Raw genomic sequence first — 25,039 nt, forward strand, 5'->3', positions numbered from 1 at the left:
GGAGGTGCTGATCCCCCTAATCCTGGCCAGCGAATCGCTCAAGTGCGTGCTGAAGGTCCCGGTCAGTTGAGACAAAGGCGTCAGCGTCCTCCACGTAAAGCAACAATGTATTCCCAGTCTCCCCCCATGTACACCCAGTGGACACCCTCACCTTCTCAGCTGCCCCAGGTCACCCCCATTTTTCATGTATGGCTCCCCTAAATAATCACTGGGGCGGCCCATTGACTTTAGAAGTCACACAATTGGTGTAATGGAGATCACCAGTCTAGTTAGGGTGTCCAGAATCTCCTTAAAAGAATACGGCATGGCTCCTCGTGGGGCAAGTGGAGGTTTTTTTGGCTTAAGGACTGGGGGGTTGGGGGGTTGCAGGGGTGGTTGGTCAGGTATCGCGGTTATACAATGCTGCATACAAACACGTTTACACTGTTCACTAGACACAACACACACACAATGACTCAAACGAAGAAAATTAAACCAGTGCAGCCTTCAGAGCCACGGGTATAATAAGGTACTCTAAATGAGTGATTCTCAATGTGGGGTCTGTGATACATGGCAAGGGGGTCCACAAAATAGCTGGTACAATTTGGTAGTAATTCATAAATATCACACATACTTTGTGTAGTGATCATCTGGTTAGTCTCTTCTTTTTCTCTATTTCACGTCACGAGACCCCCAATTCGTACATAAAAAAATCATTTCATAAGCAAGGAAGCATTAAACAACGTGCAGATTTTCTAGACAGCGTGACTGTAGTGGTGTCAACGTATCCCCAAACCCTGAAACACATACACGTCTGATTATCATCCACCTTGTAAGCAGTTCCACTCCAGGAGACGTGAGAGGGTGCTGTCTCTAAAGGTATCATTTTCTTTTATTCCATAACACAGAGAAGAGGTGCAATGAGGGCAACTTTTACAAGTCACAGGAGGTTCAAGCTTTATAACCAGACTGGTGAGGCCTCAATATGGGAGTACTGGGTGTAATTTTGGTTCTCCCCAGGCTACAAAAAGGACATAGCACCACTAGAGAAAAGGTCCAGAGAAGAGCAACTAGGCTGAGTCCAGGGCTACAGGGGATGAGTTATGAGGAAAGATTAAAAGAGGCTGGACCATCTTATAGTTTAAGGAGAAGGAGATGAAGAGGTGACCTGACTGAAGTGTTTAAAATGATGAAGGAAATTAGTCCGGTGGATCGAGATGGTGACTTTAAAATGATGTTTCATCAAGAACACGTGGACACAGTTGGAAACATGTTAAGGGGAAATTTCACACGAACATTAGAAGCTTTTCTTTACACAAAGAACAATAGACACTTGGAATAAGGTGACCAAGTAGTGTGGTGGGCAGTAAGGACGTGGGGGAATTTTCGAAATTCAACTTGATGTTTTAATTGAAGAAATGTGTGAGCAGGACTGGCGAGCTTTGTTGTGCTGAATGTCCTGTTCCTCGTCTAGAGGGGTTCTAATGTTCTAACTGATTCTGCCCTTCCCGTCAGAGGGCTGTTATATTTGAGGTGCTCACAGAAGTGGGTGTCCTGTTCTGAATGATGCCACACCAGAGACGGAGTTCCGAACCGGACTCGAAAGGGCTGTAAAAATAGCACCAGCTGCTCTTTATTTTTGGTTATATTGTGTTCCTTGTGGAACGTTTTTGTTAAAAGCTTTTTTTTGTTAATTTAACAGGGTAGAGCCAGTTGCACCCCCCAACATTTATTGCAATTCAGTTGCCATACTTTGCATGGTCACATCTCTTTATCCGACAGCCAATTTAAAACCCAACTTGCTGTCGGCCTGTGCCCCACTACCATGCACCTGTCCAAATGTCAAAGAGGAATACTCGGTGATCTAGAATACTGACCCCCTTTTTAACTTGTTCTAAGACCCCTTGCACCAAGCTTGAGCGCACCAGCTTACATTTGTGCCAGTCAAACCCATTATGTCTTGACGCCAGACAAACCATTGGGAAGCCTCGCACTCACTCATTAGGCGTACGCCAGCGAGCAGTCACTCGTTACACTGCCTCTGCTCAGATGCACTGAGGCTTGTTAGTTAGCTGTAAGAAATAAAAAAACAATAAAATCTCTTCAAGAAAAGGAGAGATTCTTGGGTCAAGCGTCTACATCGTCAAGTGACAATAAGCCATCTTCATCTCAAAATGGAACATAAGGGGACAACTTTTATATAGATTTGTGATGTAGTGAGTCCTCATTCTCAGCACTGTCTGCTATCAAGACAATAAACAGGACACGTTTACAACATGGAGAAGGATATCAGAGTTGGCCGGCCCATCCATCAACCCCAGAAGTGAGAAACCGTGCACACAGAGACCAGCAGGTACACAGTTACTGAAACTACAGCGTCCACCATAATGTATGGGCACAAAGACACATGTTCCCCTGATTTACCCCTTTAAAACTAAAAATAAAAATCCAACAATTCAGACATCGTGATTAAAGTACACATTACAGACTTTCATTTAAGGGATTTGGAGACATTTTGGACAACACCTTTCTACATTGAATACAGAATAGAGAAGATGAGCGTGGGAAAAATTCAAAAGGAAATCAAAAGATATTGTTATGCTTCCTTTCAATAAATTATGAAATGATTGCAGATGTTGTCCCTTGGGCAAATAAAGTATCTATCTATCTATCTATCTATCTATCTATCTTATCTATCTATCTATCTATCTATCTATCTATCTATCTATCTATCTATCTACTATCTATCTATCTATCTTATCTATCTATCTATTTATCTATCTATTGTGTTATATAGTCCATCCATCCATTATCAAAACCCCGCTATATCTCCTAACTACAGGGTCACGGAGGTCTGCTTCCACAGGGTAGCCAACACAGGGCGCAAGGCAGGAAACAAACCCCGGGTGCCAGGCCACCACAGGGCATGCACACACACACACACCAAGCATGCACCTAACCTGCATGTCTTTGGACTGTGGGAGGAAAACCCCACGAAGACACGGGGAGAACATACGAACTTCCACGCAAGGAGAACCCGTGAAAAGCGAACCCGGGTCTCCTAACTGTGAGGCAGCAGTGCTATTTATATAGTGCCTTTCATTATCTATCTATGTATTATATAGTGCCTTTCATTATCTCTATCAATTATATAGTGCCTTTAATCTATCTATAAAAAATGAATAGATGTAAAGAATGATTGATGAGAATATCTTAATCCTCTTGAACAATGTAGGACAATATTTTTGTATGAAAAGAGATCCTTTTTTAGTAATAAAAGTTAACTTTTTGATATCACGTACATAGTATTGACAAATTTTCTTCTTTGTATATTTTCGAATATGAACCATAACTAAAACCAAGACAAAATCAAAAGAATACAAGTGGGACTCAAACCACAAAGTCGCTGGCTTGCAGTCGGACGCACCACCGAAGGAACACTCTGACTGAAGGATGCAGAACTTCAAAGTGTGCAAATGTTAAAATAAATAAACTGGCTTCTGGAAGTCTTTGATGTAGATGAAGCGTTGATAAGGAAACCATCTGTTAGGCTGTGCCATTGTTTAACAGCTGACCTGTTTATCTATTCAGAGAGTGTTTCTCTCTCTCCCTTTCTCTGTCATAAATACTCTCTTTGGGAAAACGGATTTGGAGTTGGGCTGTGTGCTGTACTCGGATGTCTTCATCACATTGCAGTTGCTGCTCACTTCTTTTCTTTCAAGGCAAGCTTTTCTCAACTTTTTTAGCATCGCAGCCCACTTTTTCTCTGTATGAGTGTCTTTGCGACCCACCAAGGTTGAGCATGGTCTTTAGAGCTCCCACTTGGTGACCCCGCATGACCCTCTACCAATTTACTGTAAACAATAGCAACTTGTGACCCACCGCCAACTCCTCAGAAGTGGCTCACGGCATTGTGGTTGAGAAACACGACTTTAAAGTACCTGAATACCTAATTAACCATATAACCACCATAGACCAGTCTTAAGGGGGCACTGCCACCTTTTGCAACTATTAAATGTGAAACATCATTACGGTTTTCTCTGATTCCCACCCCCCACAATTAATGAAATGCTTTGCTGAAGTTGGGTTTTCCTGGGTGTCTGGGGTGAACTTGAACATACGTGGTGATTCAAAAGTGAGCATGTAGTTCGTATTCTAGTTTTACCTATCTTTTCCTTCTAGATTTTGGCTGTTAAAACTTATGAGTGGCACAATTTATTATTTATTTTTTACATCTCCTTCCTAAATAAAATTGATTTAGATAGGTATGAAAGGCACTATATAATATCCATCCATCTATCCATCCACTATCCAACCCGATATATCCTAACTACAGGGTCACGGGGGTCTGCTGGAGCCAATCCCAGCCAACACAGGGCGCAAGGCAGGAAACAAACCCCGGGCAAGGCGCCAGCCCACCACAGGACACACACACACACACATTATATAATATATAGATAGAAAATAGAGGATGTGCAGCATTGTTCATAATGTCACTCAGTTTAGTTTTCATTCTCTCCTCCATAACCTCCATGCTGTCTAGAAGGAGTCCCATAACTGAATCTGCCCTTTTAATCAGCGTGTTGATTTGGTGGGCCGCTCTTGAAGTGATGTTACCAGTCCAGCATACCACACTGGCTATCACAGAGTTATAGAAGATGTGAAGGATGGCACTTCCGCATTATAGGAACGCAGTCTTGTTAGGAAGAAGTGCCTGCTATGTCCTTTCTTCTCTTCTCTAGTTCCCCTGTGTTCAGAGACCAGTCCAGCCTGTCATCAATGTGGACCCCCAAGTACTTGTAGAAGTGGACCACCCCTACATCCACTCCCTGAATAGTGACCGGACATAAAGGTTCTTTGGTGTGTTAAAAGTCCACGACCAGTTCTTTGCTTTTGCTGATGTTAAGTTACAGACAATTGTCAAAGTTCTCCCCCTTCTCCTCACCTCTGTCTCATCCCCCTTATCACTACCCCTCATAAATTCAGAATTGACGTCATCGATGTGACCATATAGCGGTCACCACATGCATTCCCATCTTGTCTGGGGTTGATTTTAAAGTGCGGTTTTGTGACTTTTGGCCACGGAAACCTGCTCTGTACTTGTTATGATGAGTTTTGGTTGATGATTTGACTTTGCAGACCCCTCTATGTTATTGACCACGTTCCTCATGTCCTGGTCATTGCTTATAAAATCTTTTACTGACTGCCTTTTCAGTCTGCGCAGAGGCACTGCCATGTCAGCCGTTGACGGCGGCCTAATGGGTCATGGAAGAATCAAACTGTAGAAGGGACTAATGTGAGATTAACTGTAAAAATTCACTTGCCATACTTTTTAGATGGCATGTTCAGATGATTTTGTGTTATGATTATAATTGATTATTTACTAGGGGGCTCTGCCACCTGCTTGCTTCGCTCGTCAACCCCCAGGCAGACGCTACACGCTGGCCGAACAAACTAGAGTTCAAAATGGCGCCTAAGATACGCATCAAAGATGGCAGCAAAAACAGTAAAGATGCAATTATTGTAGCACAAGTAAATTGCGATCACAAAAACTAACAGCACATTCATAATTTGCAGTACTGACAACCCTCAATTTGCATGGTGTTACCCCTAAAAAGTGAAGGCAACAAGTAGAAAGAAGGTCAATGTAGCATAAAGCCAGAAAATGCAAAGATATGATCAACAAAGGAGTCCACAGGTTTTTATCCAATCTCGAATAAATTAGAACTAAAAAGAGTGACCTGTAAATAGTAACGTTGATGACATTATTGTTATGCCATCCCAGTGAATTATGGGATTATTATGTTGCTTTGGTGAGGAATGACGCGGAATCCATAAAATAGCGGCGCCCGTTGTCAAAATGAAATGACGTCAAATGGACTTTCGGCTTTGATCAGAGCAGTTAACGTGGAACGCCGAAGGACTGAATGGTCTTGTCTTGTTCAGCTCTCCCTTTGCTCTTCCCTCTCTCTCTCTTTATATCATGATGTCAGAGTAAGTGGCAGATGTAAACATTTGTTTTGCTCTTCAAAAGGGCAGCCGTGTGTAATAACATGTTCAGGTGGGAGGCCATCCAGGAACGAACCCTCCTCACCCCACATTTACGAAATGAATGGCATGTTGGATAAACAGGCACGCTGGAGCGCCTTTAGCTCAGGGCTAATTCTTGTCATCTCCATCGCACAATTGTCTCACATTCTTTGTTTCATTTTAATTAGCACTAAATCATTATTTTGGTTCTGCTACGCTTTAGCTCTTAATTACGGTGCTCTGTAGCTTGGAGAGCATTTTTGTTTATGAAGCTTTAATTGAAAATGAAGCAATCAGTGGGAGCTGCTCTGGAAAAATACACAATGAAGGTCTGTTGTGCACAGGTGGCCGGCGGCTCCTGGCCACTGCCATTCTGTATCCACCTCCCGGGTGCCTGGTGGTGTCACAAAGAAAGTGACCAAGTGATTAGAGGGGCTAATATGCTGTGCCTGCAGCAGCTGTGCAAGCCACAACATTTGAGAGTGAAGCCAGCAGCCCTTGGCTCGCCTAATTATGATGACGTGTCTTTGATTCACAGATGGAGAGAAGCCCAATGAAGCAACTGATGCCAGCCGGAGAAGTGACGCTCATCACGGACCTTCGAGTCTCCGGAAGGCAGATGACACGAGTGACAGTCGTGAGGATGAGCAGAAGGTAAGAAATTGCTGTGAAGGCAGGTGTCTGCCGCTCATCAGGCAGGCTGTGAAAAGACACACAGATGAGACGGGAGCCGAAGTCTAGACCCATCCGAGAGAGTCACAAGGAAAAAAGGAGTGCTAAGGGGACATATAGTGTGTTTCACATCTATCTATCTATCTATCTATCTATCTATCTATCTATCTATCTATCTATCTATCTATCTATCTATCTATCTATCTATCTATCTATCTATCTATCTATCTATCTATACATCTATACTAAAAATCTATCTAATCTCTCTATCCTGCCGACTATACTAAGAGTAATATCTATCTATCTATCTATCTATCTATCTATCTATCTATCTATCTATCTATCTATCTATCTATCTATCTATCTATCTATCTATCTATCTATCTATCTATCTATCATAGTGCCTCTCATTTTCTATTTTTGTATCTATAACTCTCATACAAGAAAAACATCTTTATAGTGTCTTTCAAAATGTATCTACCTAGTATATTGCAGTTAATGTCCTAGTAATCTGATTAATATGTGATTTCAAATTTAGGTCAGAGTCAATAGTTACCCCTAAATTCTTTACCTCTGTCTTGACTTTTAAGCCTAATGGATCAAGTTTATTTCTATTATCCTCATTGTATTCATTTTTGCCAATCACTAAGATTTCTGATTTATCCTTATTTAGTTTGAGAAAATTACTACTCATCCATTCAGAAACACAAGTAAGGCATTGGGGGTCAGTGAACCAAGAGAGTTGGGGTCATCAGGCACTATTGATTAATACAGTTGTGTGTCATCAGCATAGCTGTGGTGGCTCACGTTATGCCTTGAGATAATGTGACCTCATGGAAGCATGGAGATGGAAAAGAGCAGCGGACCCAGGATTGATCCTAGCGGGACACCATATCAGTGGTCTCCGAAGTATAATTACCATATCTAACAAAGAATTTTTTTACCTGTCAAGTAAAACTCAAACCAGTTTAAGACCCTGCCACAGAGGCCCACCCATTGACTAAAGTGATTTATAAGAATATTGTGATCAGTGGTATCAAATGTGGCACTCTGATCTAAGAGGATGAGAACAGATAAACAGCCTCTGTCCACATTTACCCGCAAGTCATTTACTCCTCCATACCTAAACCATCTTGCATCACAGTGCCCTCTTTTGACCAATCTCAAACCACTCCAAGTCCACACCAGTGTTGCATTTGTGTATCACAGTGCCCCCTTGTGGCCATTTTAAAACCCCTGATTGTCTCTAAACCATTTTGTATCACAGCTCCCCCTTGTGGCTGTTGTAATTTTATCTCACAGACTTTAATATTTAACCCACTGCACTGTGCCTCCCCCGTGTCAGACTGTCGTGCCCGTTCTATTCCTTTCTCATTGCTGGTGACCCCACCCTTGCCAATAATTAGGGGGGAGGTGAAGATATGGATCTAAATAAAAAGGTCAAGGGTGTTCACGTCTGAATTCACCTTCATGGAGGTTTTCAACACAAGTTGGTTTTCTTCCCCTTTAAAATGTAATTAAAAAGTGTCACTTCACTGACTCCGAGTCACGGCATGCAGAGCCTTGTGAAGTCCATCTGTGCCTGCAGGGATGACAAGTGCAGATTTGTGATAAATGCAAACAAGAAAATTAAAATATCAGTTGCCCATTTTTTTTTTTTCCGGTGGCCCAAAATGGCCAGAATTATCGATGAGCTGTCAGCTGGTGATTAATGTGATGATTGGTAACCTCACCCACCACCACTGGGGTCTGCTTCTGCCTCAGATGGAAGTGAAATTCAAGTCGGGAAAAATGAAGTCAGGGATAAGTTAAGGGTCTGATCTTATACCTCTGATTGGTACTCAGGAGGTCTGTGTTGTGTACAGCGCCTTTCACATGGTGGTACAAAAATAAGTGGGCACTTCCATCACCTCCTTCTCCAGAGAGCCTACTGCCAGTTTTTTTTTGCCAAGCGTACAGGACAACGAGGGTCCATCAGTGGAATAAAGTGACTGAATTAATAAAACAGAAGACAAGAAATTAAAAAATGGTTGTGCCTGTGGCACTGCATATAGGAATCATAGATGTTATGAATCTTTGAAATGTGACAGACATGCATCCCATGCTGAAATAATGAGTGTAGCTGAACCTCAGATGAAGTTTATTAATGCATAAATATTAACACACACACACACACATCAAACTGCCTGGTATTAACTGTTTACCCAAAGATGGCATGTGGCACATGCCCTATTTACCATTTGATTATGTGGAGGGAGGGTCTCTACTGGGACCAGAATTCTGAGCAGGACAGGGACAGGGCTGTAGAAGGCGGTGACAAAGTGTGTGCTGGCTATGGGGATTGCAAGTCACCGTGCTATTAAAACAGCATGGGCACCACCAGAGGGTGCTATGGAGTTAGTGGGTGAGGTAGAGTGGTACACAGACCTGTGATTTCATATGCCCCCTGTGGGTGGTGTAGTTCACCATGCTAGTGAAATAGTGTGGGCACCACCAAGGATCAGGTCTATACAAGGCCCTGATAATTTATGCACCGGTAAAAGAAATCTAAAGTGCTGTGCCAATAGAAAATAATAATAATAATAATTCATTACATTTATATAGCGCTTTTCTCAGTACTCAAAGCGCTATCCACACAGGGAGGAACCGGGACGCGAACCCACAATCTTCCACAGTCTCTTACTGCAAAGTAGAAGCACTACCACTGTGCCACCTGTATAGAAAAGAATGGGGTCCATCAGGGTGGCCACCTAATGTGGCTAAGCAGGTCTATATAATGCATATCCTTGAGCAAGACCCTTAACCTGTAATAGCTCTGTCCTGGGTATGACGTTAATCTGCATCCAGTCCTGCATGTAGGCCCTCCATCCTGCAGGGAAAAACCTTGGGGTTGGTGTCAGAATTGGCACTCCAGCCACCATAAAAAAAAACTCACACTGGTTCCGTTCCATCTGAGCTAGTGTGGTGCTGAGGTGTCACCTGCTGCATAGTTGCACGTTGGGCCTGATCTGGGAGGGCAGTATATCAGCGTGCTTGGGTGAGATGGAGCTATATAAGACTTAGACGGTTCATAGGTCTGCGCTGGGCAATCTAATTAGCCAGGCCAGTGCAATAACATGGGCACCACCAAGGGGCAGCACACGTTACATGGACTGTACAAGTCCATACAAGACCTGCAGCATGCGTTGGCATTGATTGCTTAAATTGGTGTGCCAGTACAAATGTATGTGTCTGAGGCAGAACTATGAAAGGGGCTGAAAGTGCACGAGCTGAGTTTGGGCCATTTAAGTCATCATGCTAGCTAAATAGAAGAAGCACCACCAGAGGTGGGGTTGGGGTTTATACCAGTGTAGGTGGGGAAGTGCCACACTGGGCACTGACTGTGCAAGTTCAATATTTTGAGAATGACACAAATATTGTATTTCACAAAGTTTGCTCTTTCAGTGTTTTTTAGATCTTTTTGTCAGATGTTTCTATGGTATACTGAAATAGAATTACAAACATCTCATGAGTTTCAAAGGCTTTTATAGACCATTACATTAAGTTTTGCAAAGAGTCAATATCTGCAGTGTTGGCCCTTCTGCAGACCTCTGTAATTCACCCTGACAGACTGTCAACCAACTTCTAGGCCAAACACCAAAGAATGGGACCAAAACATCCTCAGAGAGCAACTTCTCCCAACCATCCAACAATAGTCTGGTGACCAACATGAACAATCCAGCATGAGGGAGCACCGGGCCATAAGGACAAAAGTAAGAACTAAGTGGCTCTGGGAACAAAACATCGAAATTTTGGGTTCATTGCCAGGAAACTCCCCAGACCTTTAATCCCATTGAGAACTTGTGGTCAATCTTCAAGAGGCAGGTGGACAAACAAAAACCCAGCAATTGGAAGTGGAGGAGAGGAGGAAATGTGATTGTGTCCAAAACATTACCTGAGGATACTGCACTGTATGTGTAAAGATCTGTCTATGTATCTATCCATTATATAGTGCCTTTCATATCTATCTATCTATCTATCTATCTATCTATCTCTCTATCTATCTATCTATTATATAGTGCCTTTCATATCTATCTATCTATCTATCTATCTATCTATCTATCTATCTATCTATCTATCTATCTATCTATCTATCTATCTATCTATCTATCTATCTATCTTGTATATTTATAAATAACAATAGAAACTTTCAGATCATGCTATGTGTAAAACCAGTAAAAAAATAAAAGGAGTCAAGAGGCCATTTTTCAATTTGCAGACCTGCTGTTTCTAATAAAGGAGACGGCAGCCACATTTCAAAAGTCACCTTATAGTTGTTTTCCTAGCATAAACTACAATATTGACAAAAACAAAATAAAGATATAAATCTAACCTCATCGCTGCTTCCCCATTTCTCTGAAAACTCGGCATTTCCCTCCGATTAATCTTTGTCATCCGCTATTTTCCAGAGGAGTTAAATCCAAAGGCTCTATTGATTTTTAATGCAATATGGATATCTAACCTTTCAAAGCCATAAAGGTTACCGAGGGAGTCTCATGACGTAGACCACAAAGAGAAAACAATACCGAGGGCATGAATTTTACAAGAAGAATGATTTATAGGCAAGTGTTTAAACAAATCGCTTTTAGGTCAACAGCAGCAATCCATTAATATCACCTCATGGCAGAACATGGGAAAGACGGAATTTTAATGATGGACAAGGTAAAAGCAAATACGCCAAGGCACGTCTGTTTGAGTTCTAACAAGGTGAATTCCACCCTGGAAGACCTTGGCGATGAAGCCTCTCTAGTGGGGTGTTGGGGTTGGTTGTGCTCAAAATAAGTTGGTATTTTAACTTGAGATGGAAAAAGGACTATGTGTCCAGCCGAGAGCAATAGCTCCACTAGTTCACCAAAATGCAGTGCTGGGAAATGCACTGGGGAAAGGTCAGTGGTTTATAATGGCTCCATAAGTGGTGGCAAAACAACAAGTACAACAACCATTCACGATGCAGATGTCACGACACACAGCTCAGCATTCAACACTATTATTCCATGGAGAGAGTGCACTAAGCTGAGCTGGCTGGGCCTCAACACCCCCGTCATATGCTGGATTTTAGACCTACTGATGGAACGGCCACAGTCCGTTGGCATCGCCACCAGCACCACTAGAACTGTCACAGGAGCACCACAGGGCTGGGTGCTTAGCCCTTCGCTCCGTATACAGTAATGCTGACATACAACTGCTCAGCATCGATTTTGCAGATGATGTGATGGTGGTGGTGGCTCTCATGAAGAACGATGATGTCTCAGCATACATGGAGGAGGTTCCGAGAGTGGCTACCTGATGTGAATGCAATAATCTCTCAGTGTAGAAAAGACAAAAGAGGGGATAAGAGACGTCTGGAAATGCAGGAGTGCTCACCCACCTCTCACCATGAATCGCGCCGTTGTGGAGAGGGTCATAAACACCAAGTTCCTGTGAGTCCTCATCATGGGTGACCTTTCATAGTCCCTCAGCTCCACCGCCGTAGCCCAGAGGGCTTGGCAGCATCTTTATTCTTTGCGGAGCCTGAAGAGAGCAAGCAAGAACCCCTCCATTAATCAAGCCTCACCACGTTCTATAGGAATACCACAGAAAGTCTTGCTCTCCAGCTGCATCTCTGTCTGATAGGGGAACTGTAAAGTCTCTGACGGCAACATACCGCCTCGGTGGATAGTGAGAGCAGTTGAGCAGGATATCTGTGCGCCTCGGCCTCCCATGGAAGACATTTACCTAAACCTGCCGCTAGAACTGCACCAGCGACATCACAAAAGGCCATTCCCACCCGTTTCATGGTCTCTTCTCTCTCCTACCCTCTGGAAAATGATAGCGTAGCTTCTTTTCTGGTTCTGCAAGGCTGAGTAATGGCTTCATACCGTAGGCCATCAGAGTTCTGAATGCAGAAAAATGTATACAGTTACGTTGTTGCATTGTCTATTTGTCTCTTTATTTCATTTATTGTCTATTGTCTGTTTATTGTATTGCTTCTGTTACAAGTTGCACTACGTTACACCGTGGCTCATGGAGATGCATTGTCTTATCTCTCTGTTTACTTATAACTATAAAATATTACCTATACCTTGACAAATAATACTCTAAGGGCTGGTTTATACTTCACGTACACGCACGCATCATGGCTGCCATGCATTCCCAGCGCGCTATTGAAGCGTCCCCTTAGCACAGTGTCAGAAATTAACGTCACGTGGGCTCATGTTGCAGTACCAACGAAAATATGGGTGGTGTGTGTTTTCATGTTCTGGTACGTGACATTAGCATCGTTGTTTACTATCAACACGTGATGACAGGCTTGCAGCTCCCACAAGATCGATCTGCGTGCTTCGATGTTTGATAAGTGATTTTCGATGCGGTGAAGCAGATGTTGGGCGGCACGGTGGCGCAGTGGGTAGCACTGCTGCCTCGCAGTTGGGAGACCTAGGGACCTGGGTTCGCTTCCCGGGTCCTCCCTGCGTGGAGCTGGCATGTTCTCCCCGTGTCTGCATGGGTTTCCTCCGGGCGCTCCGGTTTCCTCCCACAGTCCAAAGACATGCAGGTTAGGTGGATTGGCGATTCTAAATTGGCCCTAGTGTGTGCTTGGTGTGTAGGTGTGTTTGTGTGTGTCCTGCGGTGGGTTGGCACCCTGCCCGGGATTGGTTCCTGCCTTGTGCCCTGTGTTGGCTGGGATTGGCTCCAGCAGACCCCCGTGACCCTGTGTTCGGATTCAGCAGGTTGGAAAATGGATGGATGGATGTATGAGGCAGATGTCTTCACGGTGCTCTTCTGCATCCATTTATCACATAGACAATACAAGCATCACATATTTCCCATCGTAATGACGTGATATATTTAAAGGTCCCATATGCTGTCTCGACATTTTTTGTCGCTGTTGTTGTCTTGTTGCTTTGCGCCACCCCCCACCATAACCTATTGTCTATGCTGGGGGAGGAGCAAAATCTTTAGATTCGTCAAAAATTTCGATCTCCCGTTTTCGACAGATCTCGACATTTTAGGTTCCCCTGATACCGAAAACATCGATATATATCTCGATGATGGGTGTCTATGTGTCTCATTTTCTTGAAGATGGTCTAGAGCTAAAATGACTGGACGGAAAAATACCAAAGTTGACACTTAGGCCTGTTTTGAGATGATGATGTGCCGATTAGTTTTTGAGCCAAATTGTGCACTCTGAGGAACCCTCAAATACCGTAATTCTGCAATTAATTTATGAAATTCTTCTCGTCAGTTGCTATCGTAATGACCTATCTTATGATCAGAACGATCAGCATCGGAGCAGTAAATAATTACTGAAATGCTGTAGAATAGTTCGGGTAACTTGGTTCCTAGGGCATCTACTGATGCTCACTCCCAAATTTTTTATTTTTTTTTCACCTTCACAACAGCATCAGAACTCATATAATTTTTATCTTTAACATCTTTCTAACCCTCAACTCACAACACAGCATAAACAGATGTTTTTTTTTTCTCCCAGTGATGATTTCTCACACTGCCACCTGGTGGAATCCTCCAGATTTCCTTGTAGCTCATGCGTCACGTAGTGTTAGGTATTTCCCAGGCCTAATAGCCCTGGTTATTATTCTAGAGATGGGCGGGGTCTGGACTGGTGATTGACAGCATGGATAATCACAGGCATTGCGGAGCTCTGCAGCCCCCTGGAGCTTTCTCCTTACACCTCACAAGTCTGAGAATTCAGGTAGAGACACCAGGACATTATGAATACAGCCTCGCAGATGATAACGGGGGGGTGGGAACGGAAAGGGGACGCCCGCCGGATGACGATCGGGGACACTGCGGGAGTGCAGTAGCCTGTCTTAATGAAGTGACGGTGCGTCTTACACGTCTTTAACAGAATGACAGGAAATTCTGCTTGGGAAATAAACGCACCCATTTTAGTCCCATGCAGTGTGTTGCGTGTCTCGGTGTTTGTCACAATACTGATACACCTGAGTTGTATTATTAAATGTTTTTGAGGGTACAATCCGGGTCTGACCATGACAGGAGAGCTCCCAATGAGTGAGTGAGGTGAGTTAGCAGTGGCTATCAAACCAGAATCCATTATGTGAATGTTTAATGCTGCCTCCTAGAGGTCACAAGCAGACATGACCAAGCGGCAGATCTTTAAAATGAGCTGATGGCTCTCCAGTGTTGAAAAACGTGGTGCCCCTTTGCCATTACTAAATGTGGAAGCTCCAGAAGCCACCAGTTCTGAACATCCTGGTACAACTGATCAGGAGTTTTTTTTATTGTCCCCTGCTATTCAAGACTTGTTCCTTATCTGTCCTTGGGTTGGTTTTATGGGGTCAGATTCAGGATTCATTTTTTTTATCCAGCATAGGTTCCAGACTCTCCTTTTCCTCTTTAGGCCCCTCATTTGCTCCTCACGGTTGTCAAGGGAAACGCGGACCTCCAAGTGAGGCCGAAAGCAATTTGTAAAAGAATGACTCGCCTGTGCTGCCAAACTAATCATACGCCGCCAGGATGTGCCCGCTCCTGATCTCCAATTAATTGCATGCATTATGCATCAAACGAGCGCGCCAGCCGCCACTTGCACAATGGCATTCCTACGCCCGAGCACGGTAACCACCGCGGCTCACCCTGGCGACAGCACTTAACGGACCAACAGCTTCCTGTTCCTATGGCGCCCAGAAGAGCTGCGAGTTATTCCGACTTCCCACGCCCGAGCGTCTCTTTCATTCGCTGCCTTGGGTGCTGTGCGGCTTCAGGTTGTGAATTTTGACGAGTGCTCGTCTCCGTCTCAGTACCTCATTTGACTTCAACGTTGTGCTGCTGGAATTGATGGCCACAGGACACTGGAGCACCAAGCCAGTGGGCGATTAGCCGGGCAACTCGTTACTTGACGAGGCACCACGGAGCTTCTGTGAGGCGACCAGCAAAAGGGACTCACAGCTTTGAATGAAATCTGAACGTTTATAGTGCCTTTCAAATGATTGCAGATGGCTTATTTTCTACGGTGCCTCGTTTCTCTCAGGCATATTTTCAGATCAGGCTGACTCTTTATAATGCTCTCTAAATTATTGTAGCTGACTTATTTTATATAGCGCCTTTCACACTTTACAAGAAAACAAAAGTATAGTGACTTTCATAGTTTGAAGTTGTAGGGTGTTTTTGCCCTTTTTTATCAAATTTCATTTTCACTTTTTATAGTGCCTTTCATGTTAGGTAAGCTGTTATTTTATATAGTGCCTTTGTTACCCTTCATATCAGTCAAACTTGTTTCTAGTGTTTTTAGTGCCTTTCAAATTCCTGGAGTTGTCTTTTATTTTTATGGTGCTCTTCATGTGTTTTATCAATGAAGCTCATTTTCACTGTTTATAGTGCCTTTCATGTTATGTACACTGTTATATTTTATAGTGTACCCTTTCATGGCCTTCATATCAGTCAAACTTATTTGTAGATAACTTATTTTATTTAACATATTTTTACTGTTTATAGTAATTTTCATATATTGAAGTTGTCTCGTTTTGTTGGGTGTTTTCTTCACACATTTTTTTGTATCAAATTTCATTTTCACCTTTTATAGTGCCTTTCATGTTAGGTAAGCTGTTATCTGATATAGTGCCTTTCATAGCCTTCATATCAGTCAAACTTGTTTCTAGATGAATTTGACTTTTCAGTGTTTATAGTGCCTTTCAAATTCCTGACGTTGTCTTCTTTTATATGGTGCCCTTCACACTTGATCAATTAAACTCACTTTCAGACTTTATAGTGCCTTTCCGGTTATGTCTTATATAGCACTTATTTTATATAGCACCTTTCACACTTTACAAACAAACTTATTTTTTACTGTTTATGATGACTTTCATAGTTTGAAATTGTGACCTTTTGTATGGTGATTTTTCACACTTTTTATCCATTTAAATTCATTTTCACCTTTTATAGTGCATTCGTAGCCTTCATATCAGTCAAACCTGTTTGTAAGTAAGGTTGATGTTTTCATTGTTTATAGTGCCTTTCAAATTCCTGACGTCTTATTTTATGTGGTGCCCTTCACGTTTTTTTATCAGTTAAGCTTATTTTCACTGTTTTTAGTCCCTTTCGGGTTATGTAAGCTGACTTATTTTATATAATGCCTTTCACACTTTACAAACAAACTTTTTTACTGTTTATGGGGACTTTCAAATATTGAAATTCTCTCATTTTTCACTTTTATAGTGCCTTTCATGTTATGTAAGCTGTTGTTTGATATAGTGCCTTTCGTAGCCTAATATCAGTCAAAACTATTTGTAGGTAAGTTTGACCTTTTCAGTGTTTATAGTGCCTTTCAAATTCCTGACGTCTTATTTTATATGGTGCTCTTTGTGCTGTTTCTGTCAGTCAAGCTCATTGGCACTCTTTATAGTGCCTTTCATGTTATGTAAGCTGACTTATTTCATATACTGTAGTGCCTATGTGAAATGTAGAGTATGTTTGTGGTGACTATATATTAAAATTGTCTTTTTCGCACATTTTGTCAATTTAAATTCATTTTTCTTTTTTTATGGTGCCTTTCATGTTAGGTAAGCTGTTATTTTATATATTACCCCTTCATAGCAGTCAAACTTGTTTCTAAGTAAAATTAACTTTTCAATATTTATAGTGCCTGTCAAATTCCTGAAGTTGTCTTCTCTCTCTCACTCATGAACAAATCAATACCCGTGAATGAGTCTCACGATACTTGTTCATTTGATTCTCAAATGAATAATTACCTGAAAATGAGTGTCATTACTCTTGCTCATTTGAATCATTAGCTGAGAAGTAGTCAGATGATTCTTGTTCTTTAGATTTGCAAGCAAATTTTTACCCGAGAATGAGTCTCTTGATTCTAGTTCATTTGATTCGTGAACTGAATCATTACCCGAGAATGAGTTTTATGATTCTTGTTCATTTGATCTGTGAACAAATCATTAATGAGAATGAGACTCATGATTCTTGTTCATTTGGTTCACAAATTAATTATTACCCAAGAACGAGTCTTATGATTCTTATTCATTTGATTGTCTCTGAAAAACTCTCATGACTCTTGTTCATTTGATTCGCAAATGAATCGTTACCCGAGAATGAGTCTCTTGATTCTAGTTCATTTGATTTGTGAACTGAGTCATTACCCGAGAATGAGTTTTATGATTCTTGTTCATTTGATATCTGAACTGAACCATTATCCAAGAGGGAGTCTCATGATTTGGTTCATTTGATTCTGTTTGAATGACTTTCATGATTCTTGTTCATTTGATTCGCAAACAAATAGTTCCCTGAGAATGAATCTGATGATTCTAGCTCATTTGATTTGTGAACTGAATCATTATCCAAGAAGAAGTCTCATGATTTGGTTCAATTGATTGTCTTTGAATGACTCTCATTATTCATGTTCATTTGATTTCTGAACAAATCATTACTGAGAATGAGTCTCATGATTCTTATTCATTTGATTGTCTTTGAAAGACTTGCATGACTCTTGTTCATTTGGTTCACAAATGAATCATTACCCAAGAACGAGTCTTATGATTCTTATTCATTTGATTGTCTTTGAAAGACTTGCATGACTCTTGTTCATTTGGTTTACAAATGAATCATTACCCAAGAACGAGTCTTATGATTCTTATTCATTTGATTGTCTTTGAAAGACTTGCATGACTCTTGTTCATTTGGTTCACAAATGAATCATTACCCAAGAACGAGTCTTATGATTCTTATTCATTTGATTGTCTTTGAAAGACTTGCATGACTCTTGTTCATTTGGTTTACAAATGAATCATTACCCAAGAACGAGTCTTATGATTCTTATTCATTTGATTGTCTTTGAAAGACTCGCATGACTCTTGTTCATTTGGTTCAGAAATGAATCATTACCCAAGAACGAGTCTTATGATTCTTATTCATTTGATTGTCTTTGAAAGACTCGCATGACTCTTGTTCTTTTGACTCGCAAATGAATCGTTACCCGAGAATGAGTCTCGTGATTCTGTTTCATTTGATTTGGGGACTGAATCACGCGGGAATGAATCACATGGTTCCCCTTCGTTTGAGTCACAAACAAATCCTCGTTCAAGAACCAGTCACACGATTCTCATTCATTTGATTTGTGAAGTAAATCATTACCCAAGAAAGAGTGGCACGATTCTCATTCCCATTTCAATTGAGTATCTTAAATGTGTTGTCACACAAGACAATGTCATTTCAGTTATCATCATGTTAAATATTTAATGAATTATATATATATATATATAAACATATATATATATATATAGACAAAATAATGAATGAATTATTAAGTTATGTATTTGTGATGTGATTAGAGGGGGGACCAGGACTTTATGTATGTGCCATCCTCTAATGCTAAAAAGAATGAAACCAGTCAAATGAATGAAAAGAATCCATTTGCTTCAATGTGTAGTTTGAGTCGAAGTGCCCGTCGCTGCCTGTCTCACTGTCTGTGCTGCACCCCTCCTGTTCAACCCTCTAATGGCACAGGGGCTCTCTTTTATTTTCACTCCTTTACTTCAACCCAGTTTACCACCAACAGAGGGCTTCACAAAGGTGTTCCCCTTAAGGTACTGCAGCTAGATGAGGAATGATCAAGCTAAGCTCGTGACTTGCTGGTAGCTGGTAGCAGTCAGAGGGGCACACTGACTTTAAGCTTCCACTCACAAACTTTGTTTATTTGAATCAAAGCAAATAACACCAAATATGGAGTCCTACAAAGACTTATACAGCCTGCGCTGTGTACAAAATGGACACGTGGTTGAGCACTGTGGCCTGTTACTTGTATGCTAAAAAGACAAATTTGTCTCCTAAATGTGTGTTCGAATGCAAGATTTTTCTTTCACATTTTTACGTTTCCTTCACTGTCCTTCAATGGACTATAAAGGCTGATGAAAGCCCCTCTCTGCCTGAAGCTTTGCACTCAAGCGGGACCTCTCTAATCCATCATGTGCATCTCCCATGGTTAGGCTGAATGATCGCCGTTCTGCCGGAGTTGAGATGTCCAATTTCTCAGCGATAAAATGACTCTTTGCAAGAGCCTTGGAAATGAAATATTTGCCAGCCGGCAGAAATCAATTTGCCATCTGCACATCGGTTGCCAGTCCCCTCTTGTCATGGCTTTTCTGTAATGCGGGCAGTGTGGCCCCCTAGTGCCTAACAGAGTGAACTGTAAAGCACTTGTAGCACTGACATCCTGTGAGATCCCTTAACCTGCCAGGCCATGCGGCAAGTAAAGACATTTATAGAGGATTTATATGTCGCCTGGACTGCATGTGTAGGTACCCACCACACTTCAAGAGTCCACTTCTGGAGCATCTTGCTAAATAAATGGGTCCTCTGGACTTTGGAGGATTCCTCTCAGTTTGTGATTTGCAGACCCCCTGCGGCCACATTCTGCAGTTTTCCTGACCCTCCTTCATTGTTTCAGCTGGTACTGCACTTCAGTTGACCCTCGAGTTGTCTCTGTGTTCGGCTGCTTTTCTCTTTGATCTCACGTTTCTTCTGGGAGATCAGACTGACTTGCAGGGAGAGCCTGATGTGTGGCTGCTGCTCGCTGCTCCATGGAGCCCTTTGAACAGAAAGAGGGGAATCGGAAGCTATGGGATAAGACGTCCTGGGAATGACCTGGGAACTTGGGCTGGAGGGATGAGAGGAAAGAGTTGGAGATGATTTTTATAGCATCTTACACTATCTATCTATCTATCTATCTATCTATCTATCTATCTATCTATCTATCTATCTATCTATCTATCTATCTATCTATCTATCTATCTATCTATCTATCTATCAGTACTCATATATCTGTAAACATTAACACTAGAATCTCTGAAGCCTACGAAAAAATGCATAATCTTGGGCCACCTTAAATTCCCTCACACCTCCTCATCTGTGTCTTTTGTTTTGTAAATGTGGCAGACTGACTGGCCAGGATGATGCCAGACCTTGACCTGCATCCAAACGGTGCCATCTTTCATCTTTACGCCCGGTGCAGCTGCGTTGTTCTTATGTGTGAATGGATGTTTCTTGCCTGGAGGGCTTCTGTTCTCTTTCTCCAATGTAGAACCCTCATCCTCATCACCTCTGTTATAGCATGTCTTTATTTGAAAACAGTAGTGTCAGATTGGGGGGAGTGTGGACGTGACCAAGAGAATAAAACTAAATAAAAAAAAAACAAGTACTATAAATTTACAGTTGCTGTTACAGACTCATATCAAATGTATGTTTTTATTCTGTAATAGTAACAATAAGAGCAGCTCACTACTCAACAGTTAATGCATGAAGGACCTGGGATCGAACCCGTAACCTCTCGACTTGGAGACAGCAGTTCTTACCTCTGCACCAGCCAAGCAGATGTATGTGTGTGTGTGTGTGTGTGTGTGTGTGTGTGTGTCGTACCCTATCCCAGTTTTTCTTACTTTGGTTATATTCTTGAATAAAAGTGCACTTGTTTTGTTATACCTTGTTTTGTGAAAGTGTTTATTTGATATTTGGACTTCAGTCTTCACACATTACACAATTCACTACAGCATTTTGCCAGTTATGCCATGAAAAAAAATTCTGTTTAAGTTTTGTGTTCAGCATTTCTTTCTTCACATTTCCTGTCATCCTACACTTACACAGATCTTTGTAGACATAGAGCACACATGAAATGCATGTGTTCCAAATAATGATATATTACCTACCCAATACGACTGCAGGCACCTCACATCCAGATAAAGAGACTTGAGCTGGGAGAGCCTTGGCTGCGTCGGTGGGAGGCTGCTTGTGCTGATCGACACATTTACAACACAAAAGACGGTGATGGAGGGGTGTGAAGGGATTAAAGGTGACCCAGGATTATGACTTTTTTCATAGGCTTCAGGGATTCTGGTGTTAGAGACTTTCATTATCTATTTAATCTGATATACTTTTCATGTCCTTCTTATATAGTGCTTATCATTATCTATCATGGAAATTTATTCTTTTATATAGAATGGATACATACTTGTTAGCTATTGTAAAGGAGACAAGAGTACAAGATAAAGGGTCTGGGCCACCCAGAGGCAAACCCTATATATTAAATATTATTTAAAAGGTGTAAAGATAAATAGTGTGGTAATGCGCGAAACTGAGACCTCCCTGGAATCAGTCAGCCTGCCCAAGATGGTGTAGTTTCCTGTTATGATGGATTCTGGAAGGAAGAGGCGGGTCCAGATGGTCTGACCCCAAGAAGTGATGTCACAGTGGCAGAGGTGTCAATCTTCCTTTTCGCAAGACAAGATTTTGTGCCAAGAGATTTAACCATGCCCGGGGCTGGAAATAAAAGACAAAGAGTAGGACAGCTGCTGTACAGGCTTTTAAATGTTTGAAGCACTGTGCGAAATGCAGATCACGCAGCAGCATCAAGCCAGCAGCTGATCGAGTAAAGAGGAGGTAAAAAAAAACTTTCTGTTTCCCTTTGTATCACTGTTTAAGAGGGGGTTTCGGAGGAGCGATTGCGTCTCCTTGGGGTGCGTTCAGCCCCCCCTTCACAACGCGAGCAGCAGAGACACATGGTGGCTGGCACATAGCGCAGGCCGGGGGGATTGGGGGTTGGCGAGCGAAGCCCCGTGTGTGTGTGTACATATATATATACTGTATCTATATACCCTGTATATACTGTATACAGTGCATCCGGAAAGTATTCACAGCACATCACTTTTTCCACATTTTGTTATGTTACAGCCTTATTCCAAAATGGATTAAATTCATTTTTTTCCTCAGAATTCTACACACAACACCCCATAATGACAACGTGAAAAAAGTTTATTTGAGGTTTTTGCAGATTTATTAAAAATAAAAAAAACTGAGAAATCCCATGTATGGAATACTTTCCGGATGCACTGTACATATTTATATATCTATATATCTCTCTCTATATATATATCTATCTATGGAAGAGAAGGTCTATAATACGGTTTGCATATTTGCAGCTGGAGATCCACAAAGGGAGAAAAAATGAATCACGTATCATAAAATAGTTTTTATTCCTAAGTCTAAGCATTATCCTCTGATGAAGACCACTGGTAGGGGTTGAAAGCTCAGGAATAAAAACTACTTTATGATACGTGATTCATTTTTTCTCCCTTTGTGGATCTCCAGCTGCAAATATCTATCTATGTATCTATATATATCTATCTATATATATATATATATATATATATATATATTCATGGCATTCGTAGTCTGTGTCACAATCTGATTGTATGGGTGGTTACCTACCAGGTAACGCTTGTGGTTGGCCAGCAATCTGCTAACATCCGCCACAGTGTGAGGAGCAGATAATAGAATGGTTGAAATAGTTTACTGTCAAATAAATGCAAAGAGTACACGACACGTGTTTCGCCCTCATTCTGGGCTCATCAGGTGTACACACTCCACTGCACTCCCTCTCGGGAATCGGACGTCAGCGCCAGAGGCGATGCCCCTAACGTTGCACCACGGCGTGTGGTTCGTTTATTTGACAGCATGTAGATCGGGGTAATTACATTCACGGCATCTATATCTATATATCTACAGTATATACTGTATATATATATATATATATATATCTATATATATATATATATATATATATATATATACATATCTATATCTATATCTCTATATATATATCTATTTATATATAGTGTCACACACGCATGTTTAGGGGACAACTAAAGGGCTTGAGTACATGTAATTCCACGCCGGACCAGGGGGTGGCGAAGTGCACTAATTCTCTCTCTTGATCTCTTACGGACCATTCTAGGGAAATCCCGCCCGGCTCTGGGCCAGCCAACGACGTCACTTCTGCTTCCGGTCCTGATGACATCACTTCCCTTACTGCCCTTTAAAGCCGCCATCTTTTTTTTTTACTAAATCAGTTCTATTTTGGACCCAGTCATGTGAACATGCCTATATATATATATATATATATATATATATATATATATATATATATATATATATATATTGTCATGCTTGGGTCACAGATTTGCACAGAAACACAGGAGTTTGTAGAGACAGGAACTTTATTCAAACACTGCAAACAAACATCACTTTTTCAAACGTTTAAACTGTGCTCCTTGACAAGATGGAGATGACAATTCCGTCTCACAATTAAAAGAGTGCAAACATATCTTCCTTTTCAAAGGAGTGCGCGACAGGAGCAGGGAAGGTCAGAGACAGAGAGAGAGAAAAGCAAACAATCAAAAATCGACAGGTGCTATTCGGACTTTTAAGTATGCGAAGTACCGCGCGGTAGATCAGCTGCAAGTAAGCCCAGCAAGCAAAGGAGCAATGTGAAGGTAGTCTTTCAGCGTTTTTTAACCTGTAGGAGTGCGATCAGCCGCCCCGCTCACAATATATATAAAATAATGCTGTAATTGGTGCCCGCTCCCAAACCTCTCTCCTCTAATATGTGCTGCCAGGATGGGCTCCAGTCCCCTGAGCTGTGAATTTAATAAATCATGTCTGAGAGTGTAACTGTATATTACGTGTTCTGTGTCTGTCTCATCTCATACAGTGCCTTTTATACCTATCTACAGTATCTGTCTGTCTGTCTGTCTTCAGTATAATGCTTTCTATTTATTATTTAGTGTTTTTCATTATTTCTCTATCTGTCTCTTATATAGTGCATTTTATTAACCGTATATACTCACATATAAGTCGAGTCTTGAAACCTGAAAAATCGACCATAAAATCAGACCCCGATTTATGCGCCTGTTCAAAAATGTGACACTTAATTTTTTTCTTTTTTTTCTTTTTACGTCTTCTTGCTTCCTCCTGTCTCTCACCAGTTCTCAGACACATTGAATTTTGTTGCAGCAGCGCAGTTACCAATTTCTTTCGCCACTTCAATGACTTTTAATTTAAAACCAGATTCATATTTTCTTCTGATCGAACGCTCCATCGTAGATAAGGGATGCTCTTACGACAAAGGTGTATGAGGGGGTGAGATACAAAAAACACAAATCAGTGCAAACGTCACTTCTGAATAGTTTGGGTATCACCGTGTGGTCATGTGGGCACAATAGAGAGAGAGAGGGGTTAGGAGCACACACTGATACAGCGCATTGCCACACCCACATAGAAATAAAAGGCCGTGTGCCCCGTGGTTAATCTCAGGTGGGCGTTAGCATATCATAATCTCTTGGACCAATAGCGTGAGTTTTCCACATTCGACTTATACGACCAACATTATAAAATACCAGAAATTATACGGTAAAATCAAGTCCCGACTTATCCACAAGTATATACGGTATATAATATAGTGTCTTTCATTATCTATATTCCAAATTATTTATAGTACCTTTCATAATCTCACCTAAGCTAGCATAGTTTC

At 41.5% G+C, this 25,039-nt stretch overlaps 1 protein-coding gene across 1 annotated transcript in view; it reads left to right on the top strand.

Annotated features, from left to right (window-relative positions):
* Window positions 1-25,039, top strand: part of b4galnt4a (beta-1,4-N-acetyl-galactosaminyl transferase 4a) — a 717,903-nt gene that overhangs the window by 273,344 nt on the left and 419,520 nt on the right. The window contains 1 exon segment of the mRNA XM_051923408.1: window positions 6,548-6,663. Coding sequence (XP_051779368.1) covers window positions 6,548-6,663 — 116 coding nt within the window.

This window comes from Erpetoichthys calabaricus, chromosome 2, assembly GCF_900747795.2.
Source record: "Erpetoichthys calabaricus chromosome 2, fErpCal1.3, whole genome shotgun sequence".
Classification (NCBI taxonomy): Eukaryota; Metazoa; Chordata; class Cladistia; order Polypteriformes; family Polypteridae; genus Erpetoichthys; species Erpetoichthys calabaricus.